This window comes from Oryctolagus cuniculus, chromosome 6 (assembly GCF_051225735.1).
Source record: "Oryctolagus cuniculus isolate XC-2025 breed Fujian yellow rabbit chromosome 6, ASM5122573v1, whole genome shotgun sequence".
Lineage (NCBI taxonomy): Eukaryota > Metazoa > Chordata > Mammalia > Lagomorpha > Leporidae > Oryctolagus > Oryctolagus cuniculus.
The window spans coordinates 65,597,337-65,615,459 of record NC_142872.1 but is presented as its reverse complement, the minus strand read 5'-3'; the positions used below and the strand labels follow the sequence as shown (position 1 = coordinate 65,615,459).

General features: G+C 43.8%; 1 protein-coding gene across 7 annotated transcripts; it reads right to left on the bottom strand.

Annotated features, from left to right (window-relative positions):
- Positions 1-425: 425 nt before the first annotated feature.
- Positions 426-18,123, bottom strand: LOC100353759 (uncharacterized). Of its 7 annotated transcripts, none has more exons than XM_051843695.3 (5): positions 17,950-18,123; positions 17,213-17,309; positions 11,532-11,658; positions 10,328-10,423; positions 426-2,564 (listed from the first exon to the last, which is right to left on the bottom strand). In XM_051843695.3, exons 2-5 carry the CDS (start codon positions 17,270-17,272, stop codon positions 1,003-1,005), a joined length of 1,845 nt encoding a protein of 614 aa, XP_051699655.3. In that variant the 5' UTR covers positions 17,273-17,309; positions 17,950-18,123; the 3' UTR covers positions 426-1,002. The 7 variants fall into 7 exon arrangements, with proteins under 7 accessions (XP_051699655.3, XP_069932591.2, XP_051699656.3 ...); XM_070076490.2 differs by having other exon boundaries at positions 17,252-17,404; positions 17,950-18,100; XM_051843696.3 differs by having other exon boundaries at positions 17,252-17,309; positions 17,950-18,100.

Genomic DNA, 18,123 nt, shown 5'->3' with positions numbered 1-18,123 from the left:
TGGGAAGTTCCAGATGATGGTGTAGCAGATTCAGCGTGTAGTGAGTGAGGGCCATCTTCTGACTCCAAAAAGACATCTTCTTCCTCTGTCCTGGGTTTGTCCTAGAAGGCCACTAACTCGGGAAGGTCACCTCCCCAAAGACCCCACTTCCTAATATAGGTGCCTTGGGGGTTAGGATTTCAACATATGAATTCTGAGGATACACATTAACACCACAGCAATGTCTCTTTCAATTCTGTGAATTCAAAAATATTCCATAACTTTAGATTGGAAACAACTGTGTAGTTTTCTATTTAATGTAACAGATTCCAGTTCACAGGACACATCAGGAACACTTTTATAGTAAGCATGACTTATGAGCAATAAAAAAAAAAATTTGAGAATAAAGTTAGGGATTGGGCAAAAAAATTTCCAACTCATAGTGCTTACTAGAATAAGAGACCATACTTTTATTTCTTTCTCTTTTTTAATGAAATCCATGCACAGTCTGACATCAGGTCTAGAAAAGGACACATCCCAGAGGATGAAGAGGTAGTTTTTACAGTTCATTTTGCCTTTTATTTTGGTCCTTTTCTCTAAAAATGTATAATGTATAAACGGATCAGTTCTTTCATATGCTATTAAAATGTTACAAAATTATTACTGGTGTATACTGTTTGGTATTTTTCTAGTGAGAAATCCAGCACATACCTCCTCACCCACTTAGAAGTTAATGGTCACAAACAACATATAGCGTACACTGCTGTAGAAAGAGGTGACTTTTATTTTACAAATGTCCAAAGTCCATGTCTCCACTTGGAAATTCCTCATCAGTTTACTTTGAAGTGATCCACAGGCATGATCATTTTCTCCTATTACACGAAGTTCATCCATCTAATTTAATATCTGATGAAGACTAAATGACTATTTTTTTTCATAACTGGTACATTTACTACTTCAGTGTCAAGCATGTATTCTCTGATATGCTTTGGTTTAAGGTGCCCACCCATGCAAACCTACTTTCTAGGGATCCTCTTCAATATGAATTTTATAATGATTAGTAAGGGATGATCTGTGGTTGAAGAGTTTCCCACATGTGTTACATTCATAGGGTTTCTCTCCAGTATGAATTCTCTGATGTGCAATGCGTGATGAACTTTGTCTAAAAGTTTTCCCACATGTGTTACATTTGAAGGGCTTCTCTCCTGTATGAATCCTTCGATGTTGAATAAGGGCTGAACTTTGGCCAAAAGATATCCCACATTCCTCACATCGATATGGTTTTTCTCCAGTATGAATCCTCTGATGATTACTAAGGGATGAGTTACATCTGAATGTTTTCCCACACTCATTACATTTATAAGGTCTTTCTCCAGTGTGCATTCGCTGATGCTGAATGAGAGCTGAACTCTGTCTGAAGGCTTTCCCGCACACTTTACATTTACATGGTTTTTCTCCAGTATGAATTCTTTCATGAATAATAAGTGTTGAATGGGAACTTAAGGCTTTGCCACACTCGCTGCAATTATAAAACTTCTCACCGGTATGAATTATTCGGTGTCTATTGAGTCGTGAAATAGAAGTGAAGCCTTTTCCACATTCATTGCACCTATAGGGTTTTTCTCCAGTGTGGATTCTTTCATGCTGAATAAGAGATGCACTCTGACTGAAGGCTCGCCCACACTCACTACATTTAAAAGGTTTCTCTCCAGTGTGAATTCTCTGATGATAACGAAGGGACGAACTAGATTTAAAGCTGTTGCCGCATTCATTACACGAATACAACTTCTTTCTGTAATGAATTTTCTGACATCCAGGAAAGGTTGTGCTACAATTAGATGACTTTCTACCCGGATTGTATTTATAAGGGTTTTCTCCAGCATGGATTTTTTGATGTATGAAAAGGCCTGACCTTCTACTGAAGGCTTTCCCACATTCTTTGCATCTATAGGATTTCTCTACAGTATGTGTTCTTAGATGTTTATAAAGTGAAGTACTGAGAGTGAAGGCTTTCCCACATTCTTTACATACATAGGGTTTCTCTCCTGTATGAGTTATTTGATGTTGAATAAGAGCTGAACTTTGGCTAAAGGCTTTGGAGCACTCTTTACATTTAAACAATTTCTCTCCACTGTGGTTCTTCTCATGTTTACGAAGGGATGAAGTGTTAATGAAAGTCTTTTCACACATACTGCATTTATAGCGCTTCTCTGCTGTGAGTTTTGGTTGATTAGATAAATCTGCATTCTGTTTTAAAGTGTTTCCTTGTATTTCATATTTTAGCAGTGTTTTTTCTCTGGAAACTATCTGTTGCTTAATGTAAACTGACTTTGGGTTAGAGTTATGGCTAACTTCAATATTTTTATGGCTTTTCTCTACAGTAAGAATTTTTTTGTTGGTGACTGAAACTATGTGAAAACTTTCGTTTTTATCTTGTGTTTTCTCTAATATGTCTTTATGTATGTAAGGTTTTTCTGATTTCAAATCCCAGGGTCTATTCCTTCTGGATCTTTTCATTATCAGTCCCTGAAATGAAGAGTCTTGGGTTTGAGTTGATGTTGTGGTTTTAGGACCACTCTTCCAATCTAGAGGGAAAAACAAAGAAACTGAAGATGTTTCATGTGATATCACAGTATCTGGCTACTATAACTAAATGTGCAGAACAAATAAATTTTGATATCTAAGTAAATTTATTATTTAATACTATTTTTTATTTATTAATTTTATTATTAAATGCAATAATTTATTACTTTAATGTTATAATCGAATTTAATAACCCATTATTCAATAATAAATTTAAAAATAACAGCAAAAAAATAGGAGTTAAGCAGCGTAGAAAGATAATCAAGGGAACTGAAGTAATACAGTGAAGAAAGTAATAAAGCACATCCATTTAAAGGGGAGGGGGGAGATGACCATCAGAACTAGCTGAGGAAGAATGGAGAAGAGATTAAAAGGAGGAGCATGTGATAGAAAACGCAGTCTGGGACCAGACTCTGAAGCCCATTACAGATTTTTAAATTAGCTTCCAAACACCCTCTTCTTTGTATAATCACTCACAATCTGGAAAGTCTTCCCCCTTTTCTTTCATGCCAAATCCCTTTGTAGCTCTTGGATTCAGTTCAAAAGCTAACTCTGGGTCCTTTCTTGTCTTTGAGCTTCCATAGTCCATTCCTTTTACCATATACTTACCAAATGTTAAATATATTCAATATCCTTTTATAATCTAGACATACCTATATGAGGGTACTTCAAAACAGTCACAGAAAAAAGGTAAGTTTACTTCAGTGCAAACATTTTGGAAATCCATGTTGTTTCATAACACATTTTTCATAAATTTTGATGACTCCTCATATAGTCTTTATTTATATATCTTTCTGTGTTTGTCTATCTACATCTCACTTTTGTGTTCTAAATAAAATTTTATCTATTTTTAATTGAAAGGCAGAGAAAGAGAAAAAGATATCTTTAATCTTTCAGTTGGCTGGTTCACTCCCCAAATGTCTACAACAGCTAGGGCTGGGGCAGGCCAAAGCCAAGGAACTAAAACTCCATCCAAGTTTCCCACATGGGTGGCAGGGATTCTGTCACTTAAGTTATCATCTGCTATCTCCCAGGGACCACATAAGCAGAAAGCTAATTATAAGCAGAGTAGCTGGAATTCAATCCAGCACTCTGATATAGGATGCAGGCTTCCAAAAGCAGCAGCTTAACTTGCTGCACCACAACACTCACCCCTCACTTTCCTTCATGAATGGATAAGAATGCACTGTTTCCTTTTAGAACTGCCTGGCAGTTCCACAATTATACAGATTTGTTTATTAAATTACTTACTTACATATTCCTAATTTTAACAATGTCAAGTATTCTTACATGTTTATATATGCACATATATGGATTGGATATGCAGATACATATCAAAAACATACATACACACTTCAAATCCTTGTAGAAGTTGCCTTCCAGGGCTGAGTATGAGTGACTTAGGGATGTTTCAGGCCAGTTCACATAGGAAGGCATTACTGAATTAACCCTATAGTGGTAACCACATGTTGGCTTAAATGTCCAGAGTTGTAAGCTAGGAAGGCAGTTTGTTCATGGATCACACAGGAAAGCCTATGTAAGGAGGGGTGGAAATAGTCTTTGAATCTAAGCCAGCTTTTCAAACTTATTTTCCAAAGTACCCCTCCCAACATTCTACAGCCATTCAGATTCAAGGTTATACTCCTGGGAAAATGTCATTTGCATTTGCACTCTAACAAGGGGTTCCAGAGTCAGAAAATTGAAGGAGCTACATGCTGGGAATTATACCTGACAGGGAGCAACACTGCATATCTGTAAGGGTGCTCCCATAACATTTGCTGTGGTACTGAACAGAAATACTGCCCTAAAAATTTTGTTGTTGGTAACTCTAATTTTTAAAGCTTTTACTTATGAAAAATTTTCAGCACATACCAAATAGACTGAATTGTATAATATATCCCCTGCCAGTTTAAACAATCACCATTCTACTTATAATCAACACTTTTCCATCTAGACTCTTGTGATACTTTTTGGGGTCCTAACCTTCAATACCTAGGAATGTAACCTATTTTTGGAAATAGGGTCATTGTAGATTTAATCAAATTAAGATGATGTCATTAGAGTGTTCTTGTAATATGGGGAAGTTTGGATAGAGGCATGCACAGAAGAGAGGTGATCTGAAGACATCCAGGGAGAAAATTATGGGAAGGTAGAGGTGCAGCTGCAAGCCACAGAATGTAAAGGCCTTTCACATAATTCTTCTCAATGTGGTGAAGCCATCAACAGGCAGCATCATTTTACTTTCAATATGTAGAGGAAACCTTTTGGGTTTTATGTAATTTTGTTTTATAGTTTTATAAAGCTTTAAAAAATTTGAGGGGCTGGTGCTGTGGCACAGGGGGTTAATGCCCTGGCCTGGAGTGCCGGCATCCCATATGGGCACTGGTTCTAGTCCCAGCTGCTCCACTTCCAATCCAGCTCTCTGCTGTGGCCTGGGAAAGCAGTAGAAGATGGCCCAAGTGCTTGGGCCCCTGCACCCACGTGGGAAAACCAGAAGCAGCTCCTGGCTCCTGGCTTCAGATCAGCACAGCTCCAGCCATTGCGGCCATCTGGGGAGTGAACCATTAGATGGAAGAACCTCTCTCTCTCCCTCTTCCTCTCCTCTCTCTATGTAACTCTGACTTTCAAATAAATAAATCTTTAAAAAAAATTTGAAAAGCAGAGTGACAGAGAGAAAGAGAGATATCTTCCATCTGCTGGTTCACTCCCCAAATGGCCTCAGGCTGCGGCCAGGCCAAAGACAGGAGCTCAGAATTCAATCTGGGTTTCCCATGTTGGCGGCAGGGGCCCAAGTACTTGGGCCATCTTCCACAGCCTTTCCAGGCACATTAGCATGGAGGTGGATTGGAAACACAGCAGATATGAACTGGTACTCTGACAGGGGTTGCTGGCATTGCAGGTCGTGACTTACCCTGCTATGCCACAACACTGGCCCCTATAAAACACTTTCAGTCCTAAAGTCAAACTTATAAAATAAGATAGCTTCAAAAAATTCTAGATTCTATCCCTCTTCATTCTGTTTGTCTCCTTACCACACAGGGAACCATTTTTATTGATCTGCTTTAAATTTTTTTTATTTGTGCCTTTTTTAAGATTTATTTATTTATTTATTTATTTGAAAGGCAAAGTTATAGAGGGAGAGAGACAGAGAGGGAACTTCCATCCACTGGTTCACTCCCCAGATGACCACAACAGCCAGAGCTGGGCCAATTCAAAGCCAGGAGTTTCTTTAAGGTCTCCCACATGGCTGTAAGGGCCCAAGCACTTGGGCCATCTTCCACTGCCTTCCCAGGCACATCAGCAGGGTGCTGGACTGGAAATAGAGCAGCCAGGACTCAAAGTGGCACACATATGGGATTCTGGTGCTGCAACTGGTATACCCCACTATGCCATGGCACCTCACCAGCACCATTTTTTAATATAAGCAAATATGTGTACACACTTCTTTGGTACTTTGCCCCTCCTTTCTTAGGTAACAGTAGCATAGTTACCATTCTGTTATATACTTTCCTCCATTACTAACACATTCTGGAGACCACTTCACAGTGGAGTTTACAGAGGTCTTCCTCATTCTTTTTATAGATGCATGACATTCCACTGTTTGTGGAGCAGTATGAACTGTGTCCTCAGAGAGGTGCCTTTGATGGGGATGTGCTCTACATAATGATGCGGAAAGAGCTTCTAAAATAAGTGAAAGGGCAGAATAAGGTGTGTTGGATACTATCATTAGAGCAGGGAACTAAGGAAAGAAATACATATAGAAATATTTTTATATATGCACAAAAGAGCTTTTCTAACTACTACTGCTTTCTCCTCCTTGCATCTGAGATCTTCTGTCTCAAAATATGTCTATATGTAGTATATTTTGCATCTGTTCACTTCCTCCACCTCATGTAAGCTTCATCCACTCCATTGTGGCTTCTGACCCTACCACTAGCTGCACTGAGGCCACTGCGACCTCCGTGTGGCTGAGACAAGACACTCTCCTCAGTTCCACTCATCTGACCTCTCAACAGCATCTGACAGTGACTCCTCATATCCCTCAAGATGCTCTCCTCCTAAGCTACAGTGACCTTATTATTTTCTTCCATGTTATCATTTTCCATGAGCCATAGTCTCCTCTATGGGTCTCTCAATTCCTTTACATGCTCATTTTCCTCTACCCAATCTTTGAATCCTCAGATTTATAGGTTTTTTTTTTTTTTTTTTTTTTGACAGGCAGAGTGGACAGTGAGAGAGACAGAGAGAGAAAGATCTTCCTTTGCCGTTGGTTCACCCTCCAATGGCCGCCGTGGCTGGCGCGCTGTGGCCGGTGCACCGCGCTGATCCGATGGCAGGAGCCAGGTGCTCCTCCTGGTCTCCCATGGGGTGCAAGGCCCAAGCACTTGGGCCATCCTCCACTGCACTCCCTGGCCACAGCAGAGAGCTGGCTTGGAAGAGGGGCAACCTGGACAGAATCCGACGCCCCGACCGGGACTAGAACCCGGTGTGCCGGCGCCACAAGGCGGAGGATTAGCCTAGTGAGCCGTGACACCGGCCCAGATTTATAGGGTTTAGTAGTAAGTTCTCAATCCCTCTTCCTCTGCCTCTTCCCACAAACCAGCTTCAATTATAGACTTACACTGCAGACAACAATTCTCTACTCTCATCCACTTACAGACCACCTATTCAAAATAGCAACTGAAAGTCAACAAGACTAAAACCAAATTCATTATTCACTCCAGCTTATTAAATCCCTTGTCTCTGTCCCTTGCATCAGCTGTCAGTCAGAACCTTAGGAGGCATCTTTAATACCTCTCTCCTGCAGTCCCTCATCTAATCAATCCCCCAAACCTGTTTATTCCATCATCTAAATACATCTCAAATTTCATCTGCTTCTCTCTACCTCTACCATCCTAGCAGGAGACTTACCTTCAAGTGGCAACAGATCTGCATTTTTCCTGTAGCACACCTCTACCTATCTTCCCTATGGGTTCATTTTCTCTACCTGGCCAAAATGCTAGTGTCCCTTGAGATTCAGTCCTAGGCACTTTCTTCCTCTTATTGTAATCTGAACCTTCTCCCGGGGTAGATTCTGTGGGGAGCTCCAACTGAAAAGGAAACAAAGATGCTAAGCCTTCGCTCAACAAGGCCTCTAAGCCTTTGCTCAAGTTTGCCACACTTCCGCATCTCAGTGACTCAGCGTTTCCAACAATCTAAGATGGCCCCTGGGGGAGTTACCTAGCCTGACAGGAGACTTCTGTATTCATGGACAGTATGTGTTCTTGGCTGTGATAGGTCCTTGAGGGCGTGTCCGGCTCATGTCCTGCCTTTACCTTTCAGCTGGTTGGCTCAGTTCCCTTGTGCCCCGGACAGCCCCCTTTCTGTGTCTATAAAAGCTCTTCCCCTCCCAATAAAGTCGAGAACCCGGCTGCGCTCTGGGCATTGACTGATCTCCTGGCTCTGGTGTGGTTCCTTTGCCACTGACACTCATCATCCCACTCAGCCCCTGAGCTCCCCAGGTTGGCCCTGAGGAGCTCCATCGGACCTGCTGCCCCATGATGAGCAGCAAGATTCAACCTTAGCCACTGTTTCAATGACTATGTGAGCCACAGTTTCACAAATTTACACTTCATGCTCGAAGTGCATTTTGAGGTTCAGTACTCCAAATCCAGCAGGCTACTTGACACCTCCCTTGGGTTTATCCAAAGACAATTTAACTCATCAGAACCAAGTTTATGCCATTCCCCAAATCTGATCTCCTTCCAGCGTTACTACTTCAGTAATCACTGTCCATCCCAGAACAAGCCACAAACCAGGAAGGCATCCATGAAAACTTCCCTCTATCTTTCATATCGAATCCATCTCCAAGTCCAAGTCCTTGCTTTTATCTCCCAGATTACCTCTGGAATTGGCTCATTTCTTTCTGTTTCCATTACCATTAACCTAGGCCAGGTCATTTCATGCATTCCTTCTCAGCACTGGAAATATACTCTGGCCAGGCACGGTTGTAGGTACTGGGAAAATGGGAACAAATGAAACAGGCAACCCAGTGTAAAGCAATTTATGATGCAGATAAAGAGATATAATAAACATATATGCATTATTACACAATGATAAGCACAGAGAAGGAATTAAGTGTGCTGAAGGGTGAAGAATGTAGAGGGCCAAGGGCAATGTTTCGGAAGAGCTGCACCTAATTGTAACATGAAGAAGAAAGTCACATGGGCATGTGGCTATCAAGAAAATGCTTCAGAATAGGAAAACAAAACAGGTGCAGTGGCCTAAGGTGGAGGGCTCCTTAGCCCACATGAAGGATTGTGGGGCAACCAGGGTTATAGGGTCCTCAAAGGAAGGGCAGTAGGGAAGGAGACAAGGGGAAGAGGTGGCCAGAGCCAGACTATGCAGGTCTCTGGAACCCACCAGTGGACTCAGGATTGTGCTCTATGGAATGGAAGCCATGTTCAAATTGAATATAGGAGCAACCCAACCAGATATACCTTTTAAATTTTAGCACTTCAATGAAAAGAAATGGTGGTAGTAGGAGGGGAGGTGCAGGGCCCACGTAGGAGTCCTTGTGGGGAAGGACAGGTGAATAGGAACAAGATCAACTCACACAAACAAAACAGGGATACTGGGTATCTCGGCTACACTTTAATCATGCAAGAACAGTCACTCAGAAACTTTACTGGGGCCCCGGTAACTCCGGAAAATCAGGAAAAGATGCTCTACCTGTATGTAGATGCAACCCCTGCAGACCTCACAGAGTGGGCACAAGCTCAGTGATTACACTTTGGGATTACTCCTTAAGCAAGAGACCTACATGAGAGATATGCCCTCTTTTGAGTCATTTCCACCTATCTCTCAATTTAAAATGTACAAACCTGAAAGAGCATTTGGCCCAGCAGTCATGATGCTGGTAAAGATGCCCATGTCCCACATCCAAATGTCTGAGTTCAACACTCAGCTCCAGCCTCCCGCTCAGGTGCACCCTGGGAGGCAGCAGGTGAAGGTTCTAGTGATCAAGTCCCTGCCACACAATATGGGAGACCTGGATTGAGTTCCAGACTCCTGACTTCATCCTGGCCCAGTACTGGCCTTTGCAGCCATTTGGAAAGAGAACCAGCAAATGGAAGATCTCTCTCGGTCTCTCAAATTTGAGTAAACAAAAAATAAACAAATAAAATATACAAACCAAGGGAATGATACAAGTTTTTATTTATTTTCTTTTTCCCTCTGTTATGAATTGCTTTTAGGTGAAAACACTTTAAAAAGCATACTGAAGGGCATTTAAATGGTTTGATTCAGACCATTTTTCCAAAACATCAAGTATTAAATAATTCTCTGCTTATTTCTTCAATTATTTCCAGTAATCCACTGGACAGTTCAAATCTCTTAGAGTTGTGCTAAAGACTTACCACATGGTGTTACCTAGCTTTCCAATCTCATTTCTGTCCTCATCCCCTCCTTTACCCTGAGCTTCAGCCAGAGTAAATTAATTATATGAGTGAATTAATTATATCAATTCCTTAAAACTATGTCTGTTGAAAGCACACATGAAAATTTAGCTCTCCTATGAAACAACAAAACAAAAACAAGATCCTGAGATTCAGCTAAGAGTGACTACCAAACAGAGGAAGCTTATGTCCAGGAGTCAGGGTGTTCCCTTCTGTGGGGACCAAGAACCCTCAAGGCCATTTCCCAGCCAACACTCCAAGCTGCACCTCGTTCTATCACCTAGACCATGGCTAGCAGTGAATGCTAGGCACCTTGGCCACCTACTCACCTACAGAGGAGCCTCCAGGACTGTCTTTCTCTATCTTCCACGGATCCTCTCCTTGCTGCAACAGGGAGATCACCTTTGGCTTGGTACATGGGAGTCCTGCTCATAGACAAAACGAAACATACACACACTTGGTTTCGTTTCGACACAAATGGAAAACTCAGAGCGCCACCTAAGCTGTGCGCTCATAACGTAGGGAGATATGTTTGGGAAAAGGCAGGTAACTGGTATAATTTACTGTATGGCAGGACAATATGATAAATATGACACTTTAGTAACTGATGGGGTACCATTAGTTTTCTATAGAGATGGAATGTTAGATGTGTAACCAAGCATCTGTGGAAAGGGTGTGTTCCAAGAAGCTTTTATGAAATGAGAAAACACTACTTGACCCCCTCTCAAAAAGGGCAGTGGTCAGCGAAGTGTGAACTGTGGGCCAAATCCAGATCACTGCCTAAGTGTGTACAGCCCTCGTGCAAAGAATGATTGGGAGAAAAGTAGAGAAATATGTCACAGAGACCATATGTGGCCTACAAAACCTAAAATACTTACTACCTGGCCCTTTACAGAAAAAATTTGTTGACTCCTGGAAGAGATAAGCAGGAAAGGCAAGCATTAGGTCCAGAGGACAAACAACGTCCTCTGTTGAAAGGGAAGCAAGTAATCCATGGGCAATCTTGGTGAAGTGATGTCTGAACCATGAAGAAACCTGTAACATGTGATCATAGAGCAGGAAGGGGATGGCTGTGGAGCAATCAGATGCCTAAAAGAGTAGGAAAATGTTCTTAATATTTATTTACGGAGATTGGATTTGTATAATCCCAAGGCAAAAATCAGCTAGTTTTTGTTTTAAATGATTTTTTTAAAAAAACTTATTTATTTGAAAGGTAGAGAGATATGGAGAGAGCTGGACTGAAGCCAGGAGCTGGGAACTCAGTCTGAGTTTCCCATGTGGGTGGCAGGGACCCAAGTACTTGAGCTGTCACCTGTTGCCTCCCAGGATGTGCATTAGCAAGAAGCGGGACTGGAAACACAGATGGGACTCAAACCCAGGCACTTTGATATGGCCAGCACAAGTCCCAAGGGGTGTCTTAGCTGCTACTCTCATCCCAGCAAAAGTCTGCTGAGGACCCACAGCTTTTACTCAGGGAAGGAGGTGCTGAGATTCCAATTTCTGATCTCTGCGTTCTCAGGGAAACTTCCTCACCCAATGAGAGCAGGTTGCTGTAGTTCTCTAGCATCACGTCCCGGTATAAGATTCTCTGGGGAGGATCCAGCTTCCTCCACTCATCCCTCGTGAAGAGCACAGCCACATCTTCAAATGTCACTGACACCTGGAAGGACAAGCCACTTAGCTTACCCAGGACCACTCTGCACAGAGAAGGATGCAGCAGTGGGGAGGGAGACAAGTCACTCAGGAAATGCTTCTGATGCTATGCAAGGTTCTGAAGGTTCTGCTGTTTATGAACAATGACTGGTGACGAACATACAAAGAGCAGCAAAAAGTAAAAATGAGCCTTGTGTTAACCACTATAAGGGCTATGTAGAGGGATCAAGGACATTGGTAGGATATTAACTGGAATAATCTTTCTGATGATTTGGTGACATATTGAAAAGCTTGGAAATATATTCTTCATCAATGACTATTTGTATTGCCACGTACAGGCATGTCTTGGCTTTTTATCACTGTAACAAATACCTGAGAGGAGCCAGTTATGAAGGAAGCATGACTGACTTCAGCTCATGGTTAAGTCCAAAATTGGGCAATCCCACTGGTTTGGCCTCTGATTTGGGTAATGGATGCAGAAGGCATCCCTCAGTCTCTCCTTACAATGCCATCATGACTCAACCATGGGCTGCACTCCAACACAATCCAATTCAACCCAATCCAATCACTTCCCAAGGGCCCCATCTTCAGATACCACAATTGGACCAATCAATCCATGACTTTGGGACTTAAAAGTCTATATGAGTTGGGAAGACAGATTGTGTTCAAACCATAGAAAAACAAGAGACTATGTACGGTGCTTGCAGAAACAAAAAACAGAAATCACCTGTGAGGAGCAACTCAGACTAGACTAAGTTACTCGAATTAAGACTTATTCTATGCATCTGCTCTCCCACAATATGGCGCTGGGAGAGAAGAAAACAGCTTCTACACAGCTGCCTTTCACCAACTTGACAAGCTGTAGGAGCTGCTCCTGATTGGAGGAGAGCAGCATACTCGGCATGTAGGTAGCAGAGTTGGGATTGGTGGGAGAGGACTATAAAGGAGGAGAGAGACAACATGCACCAGGAACATCTAAGAGGAACACCTGAGGGACATCTGAGCAGCCCCCGAGAGAGCCGGCCAGCGGTATGCTGCTCCCCCGTGGAAGTGGGGAAAGTGGCAGGGGGAACCGCCCTTCCACGGAGGTGGAAGGGAAGGTAGCCAACCCGGGAAGAACCAGCAGCAAACCCAGGGAGGGCCGAGCAGACAAAAGAACAGCGCAGGGTCCTGTGTCGTTCCTCCACGAAGACGGGGAGCAACAATCACCTATTTACCCATGGAGGCTAGGTTAAATAACTTAAGGCACATCTGTGCACTTACTGAAGCATGAGGACAGTGATTATGAAAATTAAAACAGCTGTCACCTATTGAATACTTTCTAGAAACCAAGTACGGCTCTTAAGAGTTTTAGGACACTGTCTGGCATTTATAATTTAAGCTTTGTAGCAATCATGCAAAGAAGGTACTATTATTGTTCTGATTTTACAAAAGAAAAAATGAAGTCTCAGATAGGAAGAAATTTGTCCCTAGTCACAGAGGTGGTCAGTGGTAGAAGGGGACTGCAATCCAAGTAGATGTCCCACACACCAGTCTTTTTTTCTTCCCACAAGCCATTTTTTATTTTAATTCTAAATTTTATTTTAATTCTATAATTGCAAGATACTTGGTCCTCATATTTACTGTTTAATAAATAGTGACAGCTTATTGAATTCTATATGCAGATAGCCCTTTAACAAAATAAATAATATAAATAATATAAGGATGGATAAGTTGTCAATAAGTGACCCTCAAGATATACTTTGATTTTCTTCCTAAGTACTAGTTTTGTTTTTTTTTTTTTTTAAACAAAAGGCCTCCAAATGATTGACAGGTTGCCTCCTGTCAAGTAAACAGCAAATCTTTCTGAAAGACTGTCAGTGGGTTTGATTCTTGGATCTCTTTTTTTTTAAAAAGGCTCCATACGGCAACCCAGACACAGAATACAATGACAGGGAAGACATTTAGAGTCAAGTCGTGAAGCCTGCACCTTTTAGAGGTAATAACAATTCCTTCTTAGTACAGAACTGATAATAAGTAACCCCAGAAAAAGATTTATGTAACTACACTGAGACGATCAATCTGGCATCATTTCATCAGGCTAGACTCCATTCTTAACCCCTCTGCAGAGCCTCTCAAAGCCTACCACAGATGGTTAAGAAATAAATGAGATAATCTATACAATGGAGAGGAATAGTGAGGATAACTAACAATGTGAATGTGTGTACTTAAAATACCACTGAATTATACATTCAAAAAGGGTTAAAATTGCATGGTATGAATGTTTTTCCACAATAAAAAATATTAAAATGGTAAAATGCATACGCACATAAGTAAATAAAAGTACAGAGATTATTCTGAGGGATGCATACTGGTAATTCAAAGGTTCTGAGGGATGCTGACAATGATCGTCCCTAGATGTTGAACTATGAGTGATTTCACCTTCTTTTTTATATATGTTGTGAAGTAGGTATTTAGTCTTTATCTCATTTCTTGGCACTGGACTCCTATATGACTTTTTGTATGTCAATGCCTCATCTGATAGCTAGGGGCTCCTGTTTAGCCTTGAGATAGATGCTGAAGGTGGAGCTGGCCCATGTTCCAAAGCAAGGAAGTGTCCATAAAAACTTAAATAACTGGTTTCAGGTAGCTTCCTGATAGCTTAGCCCAGGGAGACTCCTGGAGGATGGCACATCTAGAGGACATGGAAGCTCCAGGTTCCCTGCCCTACCTTGCTCTAGGCATCTCTTCATCTGTGTCCTGTATGGTATCTTTTATAATAAGCTGACAAATCTAAGTGTTCCCCTGCATTCTGTGAACCAGTCTCACAATCAAAACCAAGGAGGGGGTCAGGGAAACTCCAGAAGCTTGGATTTGCAACTGGCATTTGAAGTGTGGACAATTCTGTGGGACCGAGCCCTCAACTTATGAAGTCTGATGCCCTGAGTCAGTACTGAACTGAATGACACGACTCCCAACTTATTTCTCTATGCCTGCAGCACTGCTTGCTTGGTGGGGCGGGGGACACTTGATATTAGACAGGTGTTGTGAGTATAGTGCAAGAAACTGAGTTTTCTTTTCTACTCACAGGCCTTAACATTTCCAATATGTGTTTTTCATCTCTGAAAATTTTATCAGGAGCATGTTATATGCATATGATAAGAAAAATAATTTAGTGGCATATGAGGAAATGTAAGAAACGATCTTTGCCTCAGAAAATTAACAATCCAATTGGCAGACAATGTGGAAGCATGAATAATTTAAAAGAGAGAAAACTGTGTAGTAGAAAGGACAATATGCTATCTCCCAGTTCAACTTCAGAGACATGAACAGGAAGCCCAGGACAGCCAAGGCTCCAGTCTCACACTTTACTGGTGGCAGCAGCAGGACCATACTCCCATTTTCTGGGAGCCCAGCACTTGTTCTCTCTAGGCTTAAACTTCCCATCACTGGGTTGGACACCCAGTTGCTAATACATGGGCAGCAGGTGCAGTTAGGGAGGATGCCTTAAAGAATCACTCACATACCCAGCAGAAGATTTTGGGCAGAAGAGCATGTGGCTCTGTTGGAGTGGAATAGGGAAGCCTTAAAGGAAGAAGAGCAGAAGAGTTCCAGAAACATATGGCTGATCTGCCCTTGCTCAGAAAGCCATAACAGAGGGGTGACTGGATGGCCCGAGCATGGACTGACAGTGAAATGCACCTGAGACTGATTTCAGCTGACTTACCTTCTTTCGAGCCTCAGTTTCATCATGTGTGTGAAACAGGAATAATAGTTGCTGTGCTACTGTGAGACTGAGAAATAACAAAGGGAAAACCCTCACCACATGCCCCACCGCAATGAACACTCAATAAACATCAGCTATTAGATGAAAATGGTAAAAACAAAGGAATGAGTTATTTTTTAGGACCAGGAAATATTGTATGTCAATTTCTGTGGACACTGTTATTATTAACATAATGCTATCACTTATCTAACCACAGCAACCACACACTGAGCAGTAACTATGTGCCTGGCCCTGACCTAAACACTATCAACTATGCAATTACCTCATCATAGAAGGTAGGCATGGTCGTCAGTCCTATTCTACAGGTAAAGAAACTGAGGCACAGAGAGGTGAAGCTATTTGCTCAAGGCCCACAAACAGCAACAGAGGAGACAGGTTAAAAGCCGGCCATCTGGCTTGAGAGCCCCACTTCCTAACCTAGGTGTACACGACTCTTCACTACATACATCCCACGGATCCCTCCCCCTGGCTTCCTGAGAAATCTTCTCTTTGCTGTCAGGGCACTTCTAAAGCTGAGTCCTCTGCGATGCCTCTACCCACCATTCACCTTCACCTCACCTGGAAGAGTGTCCCCTCACTCCTTCCACATAAGGATGAAAACAGCAGGTCAGGATCAGTTTCTGAGACAGTGGCACATGAAAAAAGAACAAAACCCTGTCTTTTGCAACAAAGCGGATGAAAATGGAAATGGAAACCATCATGCTTAGTGACATAAGCCAGTCCCCAAAAGACAAACATTGTGTGTTTGCTCTGCTACATGGCAGTTTATATAAACTAAAAAAAGGTATAGGAATGAAGTGGGTATCTTGTGATGTAGCTCTTGTTCTGAACCCTTGTTTATACTCCTGGACTCAGGTCTTCCTTCTTTATGTGAATATTATGGTTAGTGGTGAATTAAGCCTGAGTTGTAGAGTGGATTGGAATTATGTCTTTGCAGGAACAAAAGGAAAGGATAAAAGGAGGGAGAGAGGTATGCTCATCCTTTTGGAACTTTTACCTATGAAATGAAAGCATTAAAAAAATTTTAAAAAAGGGGCTGGAGCCGCAGCTCACTAGGCTAATCCTCCACCTTGTGGGGCTGGCACACAGGGTTCTGATCCCCATCGGGCGCCGGATTCTGTCCCGGTTGCCCCTCTTCCAGGCCAGCTCTCTGCTGTGGCCAGGGGGTGCAGTGGAGGATGGCCCAAGTGCTTGGGCCCTGCACCCCATGGGAGACCAGGAGAAGCACCTGGCTCCTGCCATTGGATCAGCGCGGTGCACCGGCCGCAGCGCGCCGGCCGCGGTGGCCATTGGAGGCTGAACCAACGGCAAAGGAAGACCTTTCTCTCTGTCTCTCTCTCTCACTGTCCACTTTGCCTGTCAAAAAAATTTAAAAAGAAATTTAAAAAAAGGACAGCGGCACAAGGAAAGCAGACGACCCTTGAAGTTAAGAGGGAAATAAAATAAAAACCATGGGCTGGGGAAGGCTGAGCCAGAAAGAAGACCTTCCTGCCAGGACAGGGAGGCAGACACAGAGGAGCAAAGGAGGCAGGGCGGTGAGGAATTTCCCCCAGTGTGAATGCTTGCTCTGCCCCAGTGATACAGTCAGGTGGCATCGAACCTGTCAAACAGAATTACACAGCAGCTTCAGATTTGTGAAGAAAAGTGTGTCTACTAAAAGAAACCCCACTAGACACGAGGGCACAATGCACCACTCACAGAGGCAGACCAAGTCCTCCACAGTGAAATGACTTTCGTTCCAAAATCCAAGGAAGACTGCTGGGTAAGGACAACAACAACAAAACACCCCACTCACCAAGGGCTGAGACGGCAATGAGCTCGCCTGGGGTCTCACCTTCCTCTGCTCCGCGGCCATGTCCTCCTCCCTGGCTCTTTCCGGAGGGCAGGTGAGGCTGAGAGAACAGACAGGGAAGCAGGAGGAAGCCTCTTTTGCCTCCCACCGCTCAGAGGCAGCGGCTCTGAGCTCCTTACAGGGCCAGAAGATGAGCTGAGAGGGAAAGTCAAAAGGGACCAGGCCCATCTTGGCCCAGTTTCCCAGGAGCAGGGCCAGCACCGCCTCACACTATGTCGTCCCGCAGGGCCACTTGGCACTGGGGCAGCTCCATCCCACAGCTCAGGAGACAGGGCAGCGCGGGGCCACAGGCCCGAGGTACACCCAGTGAGCGCGACCCCGCGATCCCGCCCCCGCCTCCCTCCCGCCACGGAACCCACTTGCAGACCCGCGGAGGAAAAACCTTCTGAGAAGGGAAAACGCGGGATCTTCTGGGCCGAGGAGGGAGCGGATCCAGAACCCAGGACCTGGGTCCGACTGTGGGTCGGCAGTCGGGAACACGGGCGCCTCCCCCTCCAGCCCCCGGACCTGCGGCGAAGGGAAACCAGGTGCCCGACCTGGCGCGGTCCAGGGCGCACCTGGACGGCAGGTGGCGGCGGGCCATAGGCCCGGGGCGCCGCCCTCGCACCCAGGCCTTCCAAACGTCTCCCGGGCCCGCATCCTCCGAGGCCCCGTCCCTCCCCGCTCCTCCCGCCGCTCACCTCCCTAAGCGCTAGGTTCCAGGAGCCGCGCTTCCCTGGCCGCGCCCCGCAAGCGGGAGGCTCCGGAACTGCCCCACGGGGCAGCACTCTCCACAGGCGTCCCCGCCCCAGCGACCTCAGGCCTGGGAGCCGCTCACCCGCCGGCGAGTCCAGAGGGGCGGGGTGGAGCGGCCC

Excerpts from the sequence above, each read along its gene's own strand:
- LOC100353759 (XM_089335188.1), bottom strand. The coding sequence starts at position 17,852 with ATGGCCCGCCGCCACCTGCCGTCCAGGTGCGCCCTGGACCGCGCCAGG. Across the intron at positions 11,659-17,212 it reads CATTGCCGTCTCAGCCCTTG|GTGTCAGTGACATTTGAAGA; the intron begins GTGAGTGGGGTG and ends TTGTCCTTCCAG. Across the intron at positions 10,424-11,531 it reads CAGCAACCTGCTCTCATTGG|GACTCCCATGTACCAAGCCA; the intron begins GTGAGGAAGTTT and ends GTCTATGAGCAG.